Genomic DNA, 19,177 nt, shown 5'->3' with positions numbered 1-19,177 from the left:
GACATCTGGATTACATATAATTTTAGGAAAAATTGTGATGGTTTGGGATAAGAGAGAGCAATTTGGCAATGAGGAGATCGTTGGTGACCTTGAAAAGAGTAGTATGTGGAATGGTAAGTACAAAAGCCAGGATAGAGTGAGTTGGTGTGATTGGGAGACAAGGAAAGAGAGACAGCCATATAAACAACTCTTTTTTTTTTTTTTTTTTTTTTTTAAGACAGAGTCTTGCTTTGTCACTCAGGCTGGAGTGCAATGGCACGATCTCAGCTCACTGCAACCTCCGCCTCCCAGGTTTAAGTGATTCTTCTCCCTCAGCCTCTGAGTAGCTGGGATTACAGGCACACAACACCACGCCTGGCTGATTTTTTTGTATTTTTAGTAGAGATAGAGTTTTTGCCATGTTGGCCAGGCTGGTCTCGAACTCCTGACCTCAGGTGATCCACTTGCCTCGGCCTCCCAAAATACTAGGATTACAGGTGTGAGCCACCACGCCTAGCCTATTTTATAGTTTAAATGATGTATTTTACATATAAGTAATAGAGTAGGGGTTGAATAAAAGGTCTCGTTTTAGCCCTTCTAAACAAGGAGAAAGACTTTTTAAAGACTAGGTCTTATATGGAATTACATTAATAACTAGAATTACAAAATTTTTTTAAGGTTACAATGTGTTTTTTCTTTTTGTCTCCTGTAGGAAATACAGATGAAGAGGACTGCAATAGAAGCTTTTAATGAAACAATTAAAATATTTGAAGAGCAGTGTCACACACAAGAACAACATAGCAAAGAATATATTGAGCGATTTCGCAGAGAGGGAAATGAAAAGGAGATTGAACGGTAAGTGTACTTAGTACCTCCAAGGGCATCAGTGAGACAGGATTTCTTTTCTTCCCAATAGTTTCTGTCTTGTTTGCTTTTACCCCTTCAAACTGCACGGCCCTAGTATTGGAACTGCTTGCTATTTCCACTAATGGCACCAAATTGAACTACTCTCTCCTCTGCTCTTTCTTCATTCCCCCAAATTAACTCCTGCTCATCCATTATGAGTTCAAGTTAGATACTACCTTTCCCAAAAACTGTTTCTTGATTCTGGAGACCAATTTAAGGGCTTTATTTTGGGTCCCTACAGCATCTGGTCCTGATCTCTAGTGTAACGTTTACTGAATGCCATGCCCACTCAACTGTAAACTCATTGAGAATAGGCATGGTGGCTTATTTTCCCTGGTAGCCTTAGTACCTACCTATGTATGGGAATACGTAATGGGTGCTCATTGAATAGTTTTTGAATTGAATGTCAACTTTGGCAGCAGTCTGAGAATAAATTGTAGTAGAACATTACTGTAGGCAGGAACACCAGCCTGACTTGCACATGACTGCAATGATTGTGGTCATAAGGCTAAATGATAGTAAGGGCCTCGACCTGAGAAATGGCAGAAAAGAAGGGGGAGGTCATGGAATGCTAAGGACTTTATGCCTGACAAGATAGGGTAGGTGTACAAGAAGTCAAAAATTATTCCTAGATTTCTGGCATGAAAGACTGGAAGATGGTGTTTTTCACCAAAATAAGAAGTACATGAGGAGAGTTTAGGGTTGGAACCAGTGAGTTTGAGGTTCCTGTGTGAACACAAGTGGAGCTCTCTGAGGGGGCAGACAACTGATTATTTGGATTTGGAACTTGGTATAGAAAGGATTTGGGAGGCACAGGTGTGTAGTTGATGGTAGATGCTGAGAATGAGATTACACAAAAAGAATGAGTGGCAGAAGTAGTGTTGGATTTGATAGCTAAAAGGATGTTAAAAACCTTCACCAAAGCAAATTTAGGAAGGATTAGAAACTAAGCTAGATTATAGTGGGTTGAGACATGCAAAAGTGGATAATAAATACAACTAAATGATATGCAATGGAAAAGCAAAATTATTTCTCATATTAGCACCACAGTATTAGTATATTTCTGTGTGCATGAGTTTAGAGCTAAGTGCTATGAGGCAGTGTAGCTTAATGGTTAAAACCATGGGCTTGAATTCTGTATTGGCTATTTATTAGCTGTATAACCTTGGGTGAATTGCTTAACTCTTCTCAGTCTGTTTTCTATAAACTGTGAATAATCTCTTGTTGGAATGCTAGAGAATTAAGAAATATTTATCTTGGCACATGGATGTTCAATAAATGGTAATTTTTATTAACGATGAAGAAACAGAAAAAGATTTTTAGTTCGTTGCAGAGGGAAGTAAAGTAGAATAATAAAGTTTTGTTTTATTTTATTTTGTTTATTTATTTTTTTTGACAGAATCTCGCTCTGTCACCCAGGCTGGAGTGCAGTGGCATAATCTCTCCTTACTGCAACCTCCGCCTCCTGGGTTCAAGCGATTCTCCTGCCTCAGCCTCCCAAGTAGCTGGGATTACAGGCTACTGCCAGCATGCCAAGCTGATTTTTGTATTTTTAGTAGAGACAGGGTTTCACCAAGTAGAGACAGGGTTTTGCCCAGACTGGTCCTGAACTCCTGGCCTCAGGTGATCTGCTGGCCTCAGCCTCCCAAGGTGCTGGAATTACAGGGATGAGCCACCATGCCCAGCCTGTTTTATTTTTTTTGAGGCAGGATCTTGCTGTGTTGCCCAGAATGAAGTGGCATGATCATGGCTCATGGCATCCTGAGCCCCCTGGGCTCAAGGGACCCTCTTGCCTCAGCCTCCTGAGTTGCTAGGACTACAGGCAAGTGCCACCGCACTGGCTAATTTTTAAAAAAATTTTGTAGAGATGGGGTCATGAACTCCTGGGGTCAAGCAATCCTTCCACCTCCGCTTCCCAAAGTGCTGGGATTACAGACATATGTCCAGCCTATGAATTTTTAATAGTAATATAAAGCCACATATTGAGTGACAAGGGAATAATGTGGACAGTTGTTACCCTAAGGGTTCAGAGCATAGCAAAACTTTGTGTGTCGGAAAAGCTTATAGCCATCATCTGTTGAGTGCTTACCAAGATAATGTCAGGGAATGTCCTTGTCCTTTACATGTATTGTCACATTTAATTAACAGAAAAACCCAGTGAAGTAAGTACTCCTATAGGTATCCATTTGTATTAGTCTGTTTTTACGCTAGTGATAAGGACATACCTGAGACTGGGCAATTTACAGAAGAAAGAGGCTTAATTGGACTTACAGTTCCATGTGGCTGGGGAAGCCTCACAATCATGGTGGAAGGCAAGGAGGAGCAAATCCCGTGTTACATGGATGGCAGCAGTCAAAGAGAGAATGAGGAGGATGCAAAAGGGGAAACCCCTGTTAAAACCATCAGATCTCATGAGACTTATTCACTACCATGAGAACAGTATGGGGGAGACCACCTCCATGATTCATTTGTTTCACCCTGGGTCCCTCCCACAACATGTGGGAATTATGGGAGTATAATTCAAGAGGAGATTTGGTGGAGATATAGCCAAACCATATCATTCTGCCCCTGGCCCCTCCTAAACCTCGTATTTTCACATTTCAAAATTAATCATGCCTTCCCTACAGTCCCCTAAAGTTTTAACTCATTTCAGCATTAACTCAAAAGTCCACAGTCCAAAGTCTCATCTGAAACAAGGCAAGCCCCTTTTGCCAATGAGCCTGTAAAATCAAAAGCAAGCTAGTTATTTCCTAGATACAGTGGAGATACAGACATTGGGTAAATACACTATTTTAAATGGGAGAGATTGGCCAGAGCAAAGGGGCTACAGGGCCTATGCAACTCTAAAATCCAGCAGGACAGTAAAATCTTAAAGCTCCAAAATTTGACTATTTTGACTCCATGTCTCACATCCAGGATATGCTGATGCAAGAGATGGTTCCCATGGTCTTGGGCAGCTCCGCCCCTGTGGCTTTGCAGGGTACAGCCTCCCTCCTGGTTGCTTTCACAGGGTGGCCTTGAGTGTCTGCAGCTTTTCCAGGTGCATGGTGTAAGCTCAATGGATTTACCGTTCTGGGCTCTGGAGGGTGGTGGCCCTCTTCTCAGTGTCACTAGGCCATGCCGCAGTAGGGGCTCTTTGTGGAGGCTTGAACCCTTCATTTTCCTTCCATGCTGCCCTAGCAGAGGCTTTCCATGAGAGTCCTGCCACTGCACCAAACTTCTGCCTGGACATCCAGGTGTTCCATACATCTTCTGAAATCTAGGCAGAGGTTCTCAAACCTCAATTCTTGACTTCTGTGCACCTGCAGGCTCAACACCATGTGGAGGCTGCCAAGGCTTGGGGCTTGCACCATCTGAAGCCATGGCCCAAGCCCTATGTTGGCACCTTTCAGTCGTGGCTAGAGCGGCTAGAACACAGGGCATCAGTCTTTAGGCTGCACTCAGCTCAGGGACCCTAGGCCCAGCCCATGAAACTACTTTTTCCTCTAGGCCTCTGGACCTGTGATGGGAGGGGCTTCCACAAAGACCTCTGATATGCCCTGGAGACATTTTCCCCATTCTTTTCTATTGCATTGTCAGGCTACAAATTTTTCAAACTTTTATGCTGTGTTTCTCTTTTAAAACGGACAGCTTTTAACAGCACCCTAGTCACCTCTTGAATGCTTTGCTGCTTAGAAATTTCTTCCACCAGATACCCTAAATCATCTCTCTCAAATTCAAAATTCCACAAATCTTTAGGGCAGGGGCAAAATGCCATCAGTCTCTATGCCAAAACATAACAGGAGTCACCTTTGCTCCAGTTCCAACAAGTTCCTCATCTCCATCTGAGACCACCTCAGCCTGAACCTTATTGTCCATATTGCTATCAGCATCTTGGGCAAAGTCAATTCAACAAATCTGTAGAAAGTTCCAAACTTTCCCACATTCTCCTGTCTTTTTCTGAGTCCTCCAAACTGTTCAACCTCTGCCTGTTACCCAGTTCCAAAGTTGGTTCCGCATTTTTGGGTATCTTTTCAGCAATGCACCACTCTATTAGTAGCAGTTTACTGAATTCGTCCATTTTCATGCTGCTGATAAAGACATACCTGAGACTGAGCAACTATAAGGCTTACATGGACTTACAGTTCCATGTGGCTGGGGAAGCCTCACAATCATGGCAGAAGGCAAGGAGGAGCAAGTCCCGTCTTACATGACATGGATGGCAGCAGGCACAGAGAGAATGAGGAAGACACAAAAGTGGAAACCCCTGATAAAACTGTCAGATCTCGTGAGACCTATTCACTACCACGAGAACAGTATAGGGGGAATCACTGGGGAAACGGCCCCTATGATTCAATTATATCTTCCTGGATCCCTTCCACAACATATGGGAATTATGGGAGTACAATTCAAGATGAGATTTGGGTAAGGGCACAGCCAAACCATATCACCATTTTAAACAGATGAGGAAATGAAGGCACTGAGAAGTTAAATAACTTGCCCACAGCAAGTGACAGGGAAGATATTCAGAGGTAGGTAGGCTAATTGCAAAATCATTGTTCTTAACCGCCGTACTGTGCTACCTGTTGAATATCAAACGTATAGCTTTACTTGTTCAGTCATGGCTGGATTCAGGGCCCAAATAAGGTTATAGAGATTCTCTCTCGTGTCTTTTGGCTCAGTTTTTCTTCGGGTTGACTTCATCCTCAGGCAGGCTTTGCCAGTGAAGTGACAGTATAGCTGCTAGGACAAGAATTGCATATTCATAATTTAGCAATTTGTGTGGAAAGAGAGAATTTATTTTAACAATGTACTTTTAGCAGATGTTCTAGAATTGACTCTCATTGGGTCAGTTTAGTCTTATTCCTGCTCCTGAACCAGTCACTGTGGCCTGAGGGGAGGGATGGGATAGAATGGAATATTCTTACTGGCCGGTCTGGGCCATGTGTGTGTGTCCATCCCTGGATCTGCGAGGGGGCACGAATTCTTACCTGCAGGAAACATTAGGGTGCTAATACCAGAAATGGGAATGGATATGGGCCAGGCAAAAACAAACATTCACCACACTTAAAATATTAAGACCTCGCCCGGGGCAGTGGCTCACACCTGTAATCCCAGCACTTTGGAAGGCTGAGGAGGGCAGATCACCTTAGGTCAGGAGTTTGAGACGAGCCTAGTCAAGATGGCGAAACCCCGTGTCTACTAAAAATACAAAAATCAGCCAGACGTGATGGCAGGTGCCTGTAACCCCAACTACTGGGAAAGCTGAGGCAGGATAATCACTTGAAAGGAGGTGGCAGTGAACTAAGATGGCATCTTGCACTCCAGCCTGGGTGACAGAGTGAGACTCTGTGCCCCCTGCCAAAAAGAAAGATATTAGGACCATGCTCACACTGTGGGATCTTTCTGCTTGATTTGTATTTTAGCCTTAACATGTCACATATTTTTACAGAATTATGATGAATTATGATAAATTGAAATCACGTCTGGGCGAGATTCATGATAGCAAAATGCGTCTAGAGCAGGATTTGAAGAAACAAGCTTTGGACAACCGAGAAATAGATAAAAAAATGAATAGTATCAAACCTGACCTGATCCAGCTGCGAAAGATCCGAGATCAACACCTTGTGTAAGTAGTCTGGAAGTGTATGGGGAGGGAGACGCTAGCGCCAGGTTTATTACCAGCACTAGAGACACTAGAGGTGGAAGAAGACATTTGTAATTGAGAACTGGCCAGTAAGAGGGTAAGATTTTAGGAAAGTGGGCTTCATGGTTGTAGGGGTACCAGGGTTAATCTGAAGTCATTATGTAGAACAAACCAGAATGTAGGACTCTGATTTATACAAATGCCTTGGAAATAATCTGAGGCTGGCTGTGGCATGAGTAAAATGCTGTACCTTGAAAAGAACAGATTAATGTTTGCCTAAAACACAAAAATCAGAATCTTTGTTTACATAGTAGAACTGAGCAGGGAATTTCTATTTCCTCTGAGGGGAAATAGGCTCTAGGCTGGGCATGGTGGCTCACGCCTGTAATCCCAGCATTTTGCGAGGCTGAGGCAGGTGGATCATCTGAGGTCAGGAGTTTGAGACCAGCCTGTCCAACACAGTGAAACCCTGTTTCTACTAAAAATACAAAAATTAGCCGGGCATTGTGGTGCATGCTTGCAATCCCAGCTACTTGAGGCTGAGGCAGGAGAATCACTTGAACCCCGGAGGTGGAGGTTGCAGTGAGCCAAGATCACACCACTGCACTCCAGCCTGGGCAACAGAGTGAGAATCAAAATAAGTAAATAAATAAAAAGAAATGACATTATTTATTTAAATAACAGAAATATGTCTATAAAAGGCACTTGAGATAATTTGAGTAGTTAAACCTAATTCTTTAATATTAGGGAAAGCTTGAGTTAACCAAATATAGGAATAATAGATAATTTCCAAATGTAAATGGAAAGATATATTATCAGAATAAAATATGTGAATTAGATTTTTAGAAGGATAAATAATCGCCGGGCGCGGTGGCTCAAGCCTGTAATCCCAGCACTTTGGGAGGCCGAGGCGGGTGGATCACGAGGTCAAGAGATCGAGACCATCCTGGTCAACATGGTGAAACCCCGTCTCTACTAAAAATACAAAAAAAATGAGCTGGGCATGGTGGTGCGTGCCTGTAATCCCAGCTACTCAGGAGGCTGAGGCAGGAGAATTGCCTGAACCCAGGAGGCAGAGGTTGCGGTGAGCCGAGATCGCGCCATTGCACTCCAGCCTGGGTAACATGAGTGAAACTCCGTCTCAAAAAAAAAAAAAAAAGAAGGATAAATAACTGCTTCATAGGACAGAATGCATGAGAAAGGAAGATACTGGATATTGGGCTTAGTTCTGGGTAATCAATAGACTGTTCTGCAGTACATTTATGGGTGATCTTGATGCATGTAACACCACTCAATTCAAACTACTGGCAGGAGAAGACTGAGCAGAGACCTTTGACTCTGGGTTTTCCATAGACTTCAGGGTTCTTTGAGAAAGAAAGAGGATGAAATATACACCTAGAGATTGGAAATGTGGCAGGAGAGTTTCAGTAGAGGAAGATTTAATGTGATTTTATTTTTCCCTCTGAGACAAGAGTCTCTGTGTGTCACTCAGGCTGACGCACAGAGTGAAATGGCATGATCTCGGCTCACTGCAACCTTTTCCTCCCAGGTTCAAGTGATTCTCCTACTGAGTAGCTGGGAATACAGGTGTGCACCACCATGCCTAGCTAATTTTTGTATTTTTAGCAGAGATGGGTTTTCACCATCTCTGGTTTTGATCTCCTGACCTCAAGTGATCTGCTCACCTTGGCCTCCTAAAGTGCTGGGATTATAGGCATGAGACACTGCGCCCGGCCTAAGATGATATTTTTGGGGGTGAGCAATTACAACTACACCATGCTGAGTAATTTTTAATAACACCCCTCTCAAGAGATTATTTTAGCTTGCTATTGTGGCCAAAAAAAGTCAAGCCAAGTGTATATAGCGTACTGAAGAGCTTTGTAAACAAGGCAAGGAGGTGCTCTTATCTGAAAGTAGGATGTGTCTGCTCTTGGAATGCTCATGTGGTTCTTATCACATCATGAAGCTGAAGAAAGGCCCAAGAAGGCTATGCTATACACCAAAGCAATGAATGGCAGTCCTTCTTTGCCCTGAAAAGCAGTAAGAAATACAAGGAATATACCATCCCAAGGGACATGAATAAGTGTAGTACTTTAGTCTATTCAGGCTGCTATAACAAAATACCATAAATTGGGTAGCTTGTAAACCACAAATTTCTCACTGTTTTAGAGGCTAGGAAGTCCCAACTCAAGGCACTGGCAGATTTGGTGTCTGGTGAGGGGTGAGGATCTGCTTTCTGGTTCATAGATGGCACCTTATAGCTATGTCCTGGCAGAAGGAGCTAGGGGTCTCTATCAGGCCTCTTTTGTAAGGGCACTAATCCTATTCATGAGGGCTCTCCCGTTATCACCTAATCATCTCCCAAAGTCCTCACCTCCTAATACCATCACCTTGAGGGTTAGAATTTTAGCCTATGAATTTTCAGAAGATGCTAACATTCAGACTGTAGCATGTGGCAAACCAGACCTTGGAAGTTTCTTTAATGGGTTGTATAAACTGTAGAAGAAAGAAAAAACAAAAAGAAAAAAAAAAAGGACAACAAAAAAAAAAACCACACCAAAAAAAACCCCAAAACCAAAACACACACACACACACACACACACCCCAAACCAAAACAAAAAACACAACAACAAATATAAAAGAGTTTAGATAACATCATGGATGACAAATTGATGACCTTCAAGTAAGGACAACTCAGAAGTATAGGGAGACACAGACAACCATTACCTCTTTGGGAAGGGCTGCTTCAAGGAGAATAGTTCAGTGTCCCATAGTCCATGCTTTGATGTTTCTAACAGAGAATTGCCTCTGGACTTGGTGGACTTGATATATTCTAATGCTGAAATGTGTATAGTTGGTCCTGAAGAAGACTGGTAGTAAAATATGTGCTGCATATTAGCATTGCTCCATGATACTGAGTTGCTGCATGATCTCTCCCTGGCCCTGTTTTAAAGGAATAGGTTGGAATTCTATGATACCTAGCTAAAGGTTGTCATTCTTTCTTTAAGCCCTCTTTGGATGTAGTCATTTCCCTGACTGGCCACTGCATAGCCCACAAGGATTCTATGCAATTATCTGCTGAGATCTTTGTGTACTACTAGTAGGATATTCTTGAGTGTTTAAATACAGAATTTTATTTCTTAAATACAGGAAAAAAAATAATTTCTATGATATAGTTCCATTTACTGGAAGCTCAAGAATGGATAAAATCTATCTATGATGAGAGAATTAAAAATAGTGATTATTTATGGTGGGAATTTTGATGGGAAAATGGCATGAGGAGCCTTTAAGAAGGTTCTGGAAATGTTCTGAATCTTTTTTTTTTTGAGACGGAGTTTCGCTCTTGTTACCCAGGCTGGAGTGCAGTGGCGCGATCTCGGCTCACTGCAACCTCCGCCTCCCGGGTTCAGGCAATTCTCCTGCCCCAGCCTCCTGAGTCGCTGGGATTACAGGCACACGCCACCATGCCCAGCTAATTTTTTGTATTTTTAGTAGAGACGGGGTTTCACCATGTTGACCAGGATGGTCTCGATCTCTTGACCTCGTGATCCACCCGCCTCGGCCTCCCACAGTGCTGGGATTACAGGCTTGAGCCACCGTGCCCGGCCTCTGAATCTTAATATGAGTGGGGTTCCGTGGGTTTATACATAGGTAAAAATTTATCATTAGTACACTTAAGATCAATGTGCTTTATGTATATTATATAAATACATTAAAAATTTCTTAGGTATAAATTTTTTTTTTAATTCCCTTTCAAAAAAAGAAATTTTGTTGTTAATATGCAATTCGTTTTCCTCATGAGTTTAAGATTAGCCTTCATGATTCCCATTTACCTTTTCTGGTACTGTAGTCTCCCTTGATCCATGGCTTTGCTTGCTGTGGTTTTGCTTTCCACGTTTTCAGGTACCCCCAGTCAGCCACAAACTGGATAGGTGAGTATAGTACAGTAAGACATTTTGAGAGAGACCACGTTCACATAACTTTTACTTCAGCATATTGTTATCCTTGTTCTATTTTATTATTAGTTATCATTGTTAATCTCTTACTGCACTTAATTTATAAATTAAACGACCACAGGTATGTATGTATAGGAAAAAACAGTATATATAGGGTTTAGTACTGTCTGTGGCTTCAGGTGTCTTTTGGTCTTGTCTTTGGTCTTTTGGTGTCCCATAGTCCAACATCAAAGCATGGACTATGGGATAAGCAGGGACTACAGTATTCTTAAACCAAAAATTCATAAATTTAAAATAAAGAATAATGGCCATAACAATATAGATACATAATGATGAGGGTTTTTTATGTTATTAGGGAATTGATGAGTTTTAAGTAACATATATACTGGCTTGCAGGGGAGTGTTGCAGATAAAGGAATTCTGTGTGGCCGGGCGCAGTAGCTCATGCCTGTAATCCCAGCACTTTGGGAAGCCAAGGTGGGTATATCACCTGAGGTCAGGAGTTGGAGACCAGCCTGGCCAAGATAGTGAAACCCCATCTCTACTAAAAATACAAAAAAGTTAGCCAGGTGTGGTGGCTGATGCCTATAGTCCCAGCTACTCGGGACGCTGAGGCAGGAGAATCGCTTGACCCCAGGAGGCGGAGGTTGCAGTGAGCCAAGATCGCACCACAGCACTCCAGCCTGGGCAATAGGATGAGACTCTCTCAAAAAAAAAAAAAAAAATTAGCCAGTTGTGGTAGCGTACACCTGTACTCCCAGCTACTCGGAAGGCTGAGGCAGTAGAATTGCTTGATCCCGGAAGGCAGAGGTTGCAGTAAGCTGAGATCATCCCACTACACGCCAGCGTGGGCAACAGAGTGAGACTCCATATCCAAAAAAAAAAAACCAAAGGAGTTCTGTGGATGGTGGTGTGTTCTGGTTTCATTTTTTGTTTGTTTGTTTTTACAACTTTATTGAGATACAGTTTACATACCATATAGTTTACCCATTTAAAGTGTATTATTCAGTATTTTAGTATGTTCACAGGTATTTACAGTCATCACCACATATTTTAGAACATTTTCATCACCTTAAATAAAAACCCTGCACCCTTTACTTGTTATCCATATCACCCCTTTCCTCTAGCCCTAAGCAACCGCTAACCTACTTTCTGTCTCTATGGATTTGTCTATTCTGGACATTTCATGTGAATGAAATAATATTAAATGTACTCTTTTGTGACTGGCTTCTATCACTTAGCATGGTGTTTGCAAATTTTGTCTGTTGTAGCATATATCAGTATTTCTTTTTTTTTTTTGAAGGAAAATTTGTATTGTTTTAATTATTTTTATGTACAGAAAACTCAACAGTGTACATTTAACCCAGTTTCGTGGCAAGTTCTTTAGCCTTTGCCTTTTCGAGCTTGGCAATGCGAGCCACAGACCTGGGACCCAGGACGTTGCCTCCCCAGTGACGGCGGATCTCATCATTTCTGTTATTGTAATTGGTATGGATAGCTTCCACCAGCTTAGCCAAAGCACCGTTGTCTTCCAGGTTAACCTGTGTGAAGGTGACTGTGGTGCAGGTCTTCCTGTGGACTAGACGTCCCAGTCTTGCCTTCCCCTTGATAATGCAGTAAAGAACTCCCATTTTACGACACAGGGCAGGCAAGAAGACAACCAGCTTAATGGGATCCACATCGTGTGCAGTCACCATCAGCTGAGCTTTCTTGTTCTCCACCAAGGTGGTGATGGTGTTAACTCCTGCTCGAAGGACAGGTGGTCTCTTAGTGGGGATGTCCCCTTTGCCAGCAGCTTTCTTCTCGGCCCGGGCCAACAGCCTCTCCTTCTTCTCTTGCTTTGTCTCTGGTCTATACTTGTGGGCCAGCTTAAGTAGCTGAGTAGCTGTTTGGCGGTCCAGGGCCTGGGTGAACTGGTTAATTGCAGGAGGCATTTTCAGCCGGTTATAGAGGATGGCTCTCTGCTGCTGCAACCTGATAGAGCGGGGCCATTTCACAAAGCGGGTGAGGTCTCTTTTGGGCTGGATGTCCTGTCCAATGCCAAAATTCTTAGGCCTTTTCTCAAACAGGGGATTCACCACTTTCTTGGCCTCCTGCTTCTTCACAACAGAAGGGGCCAGAGCCACCTTCTTCCCCTTGGCCTTCTTTCCTTTCGGCATCTTGGGCGGCGGGAGGAGAGCACATATATCAGTATTTCATTCCTTTTGTGGCCAAATAATAGTCTGTTGTATAGTTATACCACATTTTGTTTAATCATCATCAGTTGGTGGAAATTTGGGTTGTTTCTGTCTTGGCTATTTCATTAATGCTGTTGTGAACATTATATACTGGCTTTTAGATTGACATATATTTTCATTTCTCGTGGGTATATACTAAGGAGTGAAATTCCTGGTTCATACGGTAATTCTCTGTTTCACTGAAGAACTGCTTAGACTGTTTTGTGCAGTGATTGCACTATTTTACATTCATACCTTTAGTGATAATTTGGGTTTCTTAAAATAATGACTCATTCTTTAATATATTTCTTTTTTTTTTGCAACGGAGTTTGACTCTTGTTGCCCAGGCTGGAATGCAGTGGCGTAATCTCGCCTCGCTGGAACTTCCACCTCCCTGGTGCTAGCGGTTCTCCTGCCTCAGCCTCCTGAGTAGCTGGGACCACAGGCGTGTGCCACCACACCTGGATAATTTTTTGTATTTTTAGTAGAGACAGGGTTTCACTGTGTTAGCCAGGATGGTCTTGATCTCCTGACCTCATGATCCACCTGCGTTGGCCTCCCAAAATGCTGGGATTACAGGCCTGAGCTACCTCACCTGGCCTTTCATTTTTTTAAAAAAAATTAAATGTATTCCAAGCTCCCACTGACCTGGTTATATTAAAAATACTTAATCTCTGTTATCATTCCTACCTCCTACACACACTGACACTTGGATCATTTAAGAATATCATCCTGAAGTAGTGCCAGAAAATCAGAGGAGCTCAAGGTCCACTGTACTCCCTCTTGACTGCTGTCATTGGGCGCTCCTCTGCCTCATCATTGGGTCTTGCCATCTGGCTGTTTGAGAAAAATTCCAACATGTCCTTTATGGTAATCTCATCATTGGCCGCCAACAGATGCTGCATCTGTTTTTGTTTTTTTGAGACGTAGTCTTGCTCTGTCGCCCAGGCTGGAGTGCAGTGGCATGATCTCGGCTCACTGCAACCTTGGCCTCCCAGATTCTAGTGATTCTCCGGCTTCAGCCTCCTGAGTAGCTGGGACTACAGGCGTGTGCCACCACACCTGGCTAATTTTTTGTATTTTTAGTAGAGACAGTGTTTCACCGTGTTAGCCAGGATGGTCTCAATCTCCTGACCTCATGATCCGCCCACCTTGGCCTCCCAAAGTGCTGGGATTATAGGCGTGAACCACCGTGCCCAGCTGATGCTGTATCTTAAAACTGCATTCTCCATCCAGGATGCCCTGTGCATGAGGCACCATTTTCTGTCTCTCCATTTCCTACTTCAGCCAGGCTCTAGGCAAGTGTCTACTTTCTTCCAGGACTTTGGCTTCAGCTTCAAAATATCTTTTCTTGTCCTTATCTCTCAGGGGCTTCCCAGCTTAATCCTTTTGTCTTAGACTGAAACACAGGCTCTCTTCCTCTTAAAGTATGGTAGTTGGGTTGTCAAACCAATTAGATCTTTAGAAAGGACACTATATATACATTCTTTTTCCCATACTTGCTGGGGTAGGTCTAGAAAAGATATATTAATACCAGCTTTTTTTTTTCTGTCTTGTATTTCATTTTTTTTTTGTTTGTTTGTTTTAAGGAGTGGAAAGTTTAATAGTCAAGAAGGGAGAAGACAGAAGGACGAAACTCCCCCATGCAAAGACAGAGGAAATGGGGCTCCAAAGCCGAAAGAGGCGGTCCCCTGTCTTATATTTCTTAAGATTACTTGATGTAATCTATGGGGGTAGTATTTTCCCTGTTTTTTTAAGAAGAGATAGCTGAGGTATAAAGAGAGACAAGTTCAAGACCATGCCAAAAAGTATGTATGTATAGCATCCTTTCTAAAAATCTAATTGGTTTTACAACCCAGTTACTAGACTAACAGAATCAGAACTGGATGTTAGGTCTTTGAATGTTTTACCTCAGATTTTTCCTGTAGAATTTATTGCCTTTGTCATCAGTGCATTATTCAATAACATTAAATGTGAATTAACACATTTACTAAAGTTATTTGAGGCCTTTGAAAATGATTTTTAAAATCTACTCAGCTCTTTGCACTGTCAATAGGTATGTATGTAAGGACTCAGAACTAGTTAAGTCTTTGAAATGGACTTTTGGGAGATTGGAAAAGCTGCCTAACTCAGAAGGTCAGCACCTTTATAAATGGAGGGTGGAGTAAAAGCATTTTTTTCTTTTTCTTTTTTTTTTTTAATTAGGAAAGTGTTAGGAAACGGGTTCCGACATTCTGTGTGGCAGAAAGAGAGGCTCAGTTTAAAGAGGTTGGTGGTTAAAAGAACATGGGGATTCAAGAGAAAATGTGGCGTATTCTTTAAGTTCACGCCTTTTTAGCCAGTGTGCTTGTTTCTTTGATAAAGAGAAGGTCAGTTTCTAAGATTGAAGACTTTGGGTGATAAGAATGTTTAGAGGAGGGCATCTGGATATTTTGATGAGAGGAGTGATGGAGTAGGGGAGGGGGTTTGTTACTAAATCAGTGGTATCAAGATCACATATTATCTATTTTCCAGTTTTGCTAAGCATAAAAAATGAAATTCAAGTTAATTAAAGGGCAAGTCTTACTGAGGAAGACTGAAATCTGTCTAACAGAACTTTAACATTAGGTGTGATGCCAAGTTATCTTGGATACTTGGGGTCAGAGAGAGATACAGGATAGTCCTGGAGTTGTGAAGATTTTGTTAAACGCAGCTCACCAGCAAATATTTACTGACTACTGAATATCTATGTGCATGTGCTGCTTTAATAATTGGGAATAGGACAGCAGCTTACATTTCACTGGGGAGACAGACAAAAGAAATAAAAATATAAAATAATGCATTTTAGCTAAGTACTATGAAGATGATAGAACAAGGTAAAGTGTAGAGAGTGACTGGGGACTGCCTTAGTTGGGACAGTTAGGGTAGTTCTCCCTGAGGAGATGGTGTTTATGATGAAACCTGAATGATAAGGAGCCTTGCTTGGTGGGTAGTGATGAATGAAGGTGTTTTCCACTCCACCCTAGTTTTAGACTATTGGCCCTCTGAAAGGAACAAAATGTGCTGGTTTACCTCATTTTACATCTAAAATACCAGTAAATTTTAAGATACTACGATTTTTTTTTTTTTTTTTTTTTGAGATGGAGCCTCACTTTGTCACCCAGGCTGGGGTACAGTGGTGTGATCTTGGGTCACTACAACCTCTGCCCCCTGGTTTCAGGCAATCCTCCTGCTTCAGCCTCCCTAGTAGCTGGGATTACAGGCATGTGTTACCACACTGGGCTAATTTTTGTATTTTTAGTAGAAACGGGGTTTCACTGTGTTGGCCAGGCTGGTCTCGAACTCCTGACCTCAGGTGATCCACCTGCCTTGGCCTCCCAAAATGCTGGGATTTTAGGTGTGAGCCACTGCACCCAGCCTGAATACTATGATTTTCTTGGTAATGAAGTTCACTCATATTAACTACTCAGATTGACACCCTGAATTTCTTGTAGCTTGCTTAAATGCAAAAATAGAACTTGAAATTTTTAGTTAAAATATTAATCTCAATTCAGTAGGTCACACAGGAAGCGGATCCTCAGGCTTTAATGATTGCAAATGTGACAGCATGCTCACCTAACTAATGTTTTCAGAAACACATGTCCCACTGTGTGTGAGTGCGAGTATGTGTGTGCTTGTGGTGGCACATCTTCCAGAAAAGAAAAATGAAAAGTGAAGTGCCTAATTTCAAGTAGCCCTGTATATTTCTGCCTTTTTCCAGAAAAGATTAGTTCGTATTGATAGTCGAAAGAAAAGTAATTGAGACACTAATTTTGGGAAATCTTTGCCTATTCTTTGTGGAATTAGGAAAAACAAGAGGAGTGTAGACTCTAGAAGTTTGATTGGCTCAGACATACCTACTTTGTCCAGTCAGAGTTGCATAGATACTGACACTGGTATCTTCCCTCTGGCAGATGGCTCAATCACAAAGGAGTGAGACAGAAACGCCTGAATGCCTGGCTGGGAATTAAGAATGAGGATGCTGATGAGTAAGTTCTCTATATACCTTTCTGTCAGAGGGCTTTGTTATCAATATAAGACATGCACCTAGTTTATACATGCTAAATACTGGTTGTCATTGTCACTTGAGGGCATTGAATCGAGAACTTTGACTCTCTTTTGAATTGAATTGCCTAAAGTGTACCCTATAGGTACTTGAGTTCAGAGACCCGCCTCTAAACTCAAAATCTGGATGTATGAGCTACTTTTGAGTATAGCTACTCAAAATCTGGATGTGTAAGCAGTTATTCAGATATTCGTATTTCAGTTTATTGGATGAAACATATGAATTCTGTGCTTCCTGCACCATGGCAAGTAATGAAGTTAACACCCAACTAATTGCAATTTTGCTTTGTCATTTGTGGTTTAAAGATTTAGAAGAGTGTTTTATTTATGAATTTGCTTTTAGATTGAAGTAACTTGTTAGAATAATATATTAACATTTAATTTTTAGGAACTATTTTATTAATGAGGAAGATGAAAACCTGCCCCACTACGATGAGAAAACCTGGTTTGTTGAGGATATAAATCGAGTACAAGCAGAGGACTTGCTTTATGGGAAACCTGATGGTGCATTCTTAATCCGTGAGAGTAGCAAGAAAGGATGCTATGCTTGCTCTGTGGTGTAAGTCTTCTCTGGGGATATAACCTTTTGAAATCTTAATATAAAATCAACCCTTCATGAAATTCAGATGAAATTAAAGTACAGGAACAAGGACCCACGGCTTGGTCCATAACTATTTGTATAAAAAAACCCAGCTTTATGAGAAATGATAGCTGAAATTATCTTGGGATTTTAATTTACATGATAAGTAGATTAGGCCTTGCAGTATTGTTGTTGGATTTCAGGTGTCTGTGAAAGGGTAATGTGAGATCTTAAACTGGAAAAAAAAAAAAAATCGCTTAATTCTTTAGTAGTATCCTATATGCCTAGTATGGTCTCCAATGTCAGATTAGGGAAGGCTTGATTAAATAGAACTGTTTTTACTCCAGAGGGAAAACTATCTAAAATTTTAAATTATGTATTATTCTGTTGATGTAGTGATAGGAAATGTGGAAGTGTTTTCTCTAAGATAATCTTGTGACTTTTATGAGAAAAGCCTATTTTCCTTTTAATAGAAAGTGAAATTCTGGGGATAACTAACTGTGCCTTAGTCACATTTTTGCCTGAGTGTGGAATATATTCTTTAGGAAGGCAGACATCTTCATTGATAAAAACCACACTTAGAAAAGAGGTATGATGGTGCCAGATATACTGGGTTCAGATCCTGGCACTACGGCTTATCCACTGGGTAACCTTGGGTAAATTACTTAATCTTTCTTTGCCCAGTTTCCTTATCTGTAAAATAAGGATAAAACTTACTTTAGGGTTTTTGTGAGGATTAAATGAGTTAATCTACGTAATATAATATACTTTTAACAGTGCAGGCACATAAGAAGTAAATGTCACCTGCTAATATGAAGATGATGATGCTACTGATGGATGTTGCAGAAGGCAAACAGTGACAAAGTGCTTGGACCCTTAGAGGGCAAGGTGGAGAAGATAGACAAAAGGCATCCATATTAAGACTGCTCAGTGCTTTATGTGATCATCTTGTTTTTAGCGGTCTACTTCTGTAATGGAGACAGAGTTTGAATCCAAGTTTACCTGGTTTCAAAACCTACATGTTTCTATTACACCAGGCTTTCTTCATTTCACTAAATGTACAAGATAAACAGAACCACTGTGAAATATGTATCATTAATAGTGGAGAAAGAGTGGGTTGGGAGGTTTTGTGGAAAAGGCATCTGAGATGGACCTCAAAAAGATGAATAGGATGTCTTATAGGAGGAAAATGGTGGAGGAGCTGAAAAGTGTGCATTGGATTACTGTTATCCAAAGATAGAACTACTTGCAACATTTCATTTCTCCTTGACTTGGGCTGTTCAAGTTATCTGAGTGGAAATGTAGGAGAGCATGGTTCTTATAAGACTTGGGATCTTTTAAGAATAATAAGAAGAAAGGCAGAAAATGCAGTCGCTTACTGTCACTCAGGTTATTGGGTGGCAGCCTGTAAGTTAAGGACTTGGCTGGAGTCCTTACATAAAGAAACTGATTAATCAGGTCTGGGTGCTGTGGCTTATGCCTGTAATCACAGCACTTTGGGAGGCCAAGGTGGGCAGATCTCCTGAGGTCGTGAGTTCAAGACCAGCCTGACCAACATGGAGAAACCCCGTCTCTACTAAAAGTAGAAAATCAGTCGGGTGTGGTGGTGCATGCGTATAATCCCAGCCACCTGGGAGGCTGAGGCGGGAGAATCGCTTGAACCTGGGAAGTGGAGATTGCAGTGAGCCAAGATTTTGCCATTGCACCCCAGCCTGGGCAACAAGAGTGAAACACCGTCTGGAAAAAAAAAAAGAAACTGATTAATCAAAAACTACCCTTGGCTGGGCTTGGTGGCTTACATCTGTAATCCCGGCATTTTAGGAGGCTACGG

The 19,177-nt window shown here is 41.7% G+C and overlaps 1 protein-coding gene and 1 pseudogene across 7 annotated transcripts in view; one reads left to right on the top strand and one right to left on the bottom strand.

The window, feature by feature from the left end:
- The window catches only part of PIK3R3 (phosphoinositide-3-kinase regulatory subunit 3), a 93,596-nt gene that overhangs the window by 70,235 nt on the left and 4,184 nt on the right, over nt 1-19,177 (top strand). For all 6 annotated transcript variants that reach the window (XM_032247429.1, XM_032247427.1, XM_032247428.1 and 3 more), the window contains 4 exons: nt 692-834; nt 6,317-6,493; nt 16,616-16,690; nt 17,155-17,325. In XM_032247429.1, coding sequence (XP_032103320.1) covers nt 692-834; nt 6,317-6,493; nt 16,616-16,690; nt 17,155-17,325 — 566 coding nt within the window. The remainder of the gene's footprint in view (nt 1-691; nt 835-6,316; nt 6,494-16,615; nt 16,691-17,154; nt 17,326-19,177) is intronic.
- LOC116529496 lies at nt 11,768-12,649 on the bottom strand (annotated as a pseudogene). Its single transcript, XR_004259522.1, has one exon. The product of XR_004259522.1 is annotated as a 60S ribosomal protein L7a pseudogene (transcript).

Source organism: Sapajus apella, unplaced genomic scaffold, assembly GCF_009761245.1.
Source record: "Sapajus apella isolate SASKATOON/1434 unplaced genomic scaffold, GSC_monkey_1.0 scaffold62, whole genome shotgun sequence".
In the NCBI taxonomy this organism is placed as follows: Eukaryota; Metazoa; Chordata; class Mammalia; order Primates; family Cebidae; genus Sapajus; species Sapajus apella.
The sequence above is the reverse complement of the archived record's forward strand: the minus strand, read 5'-3'. Positions and strand labels throughout refer to the sequence as shown.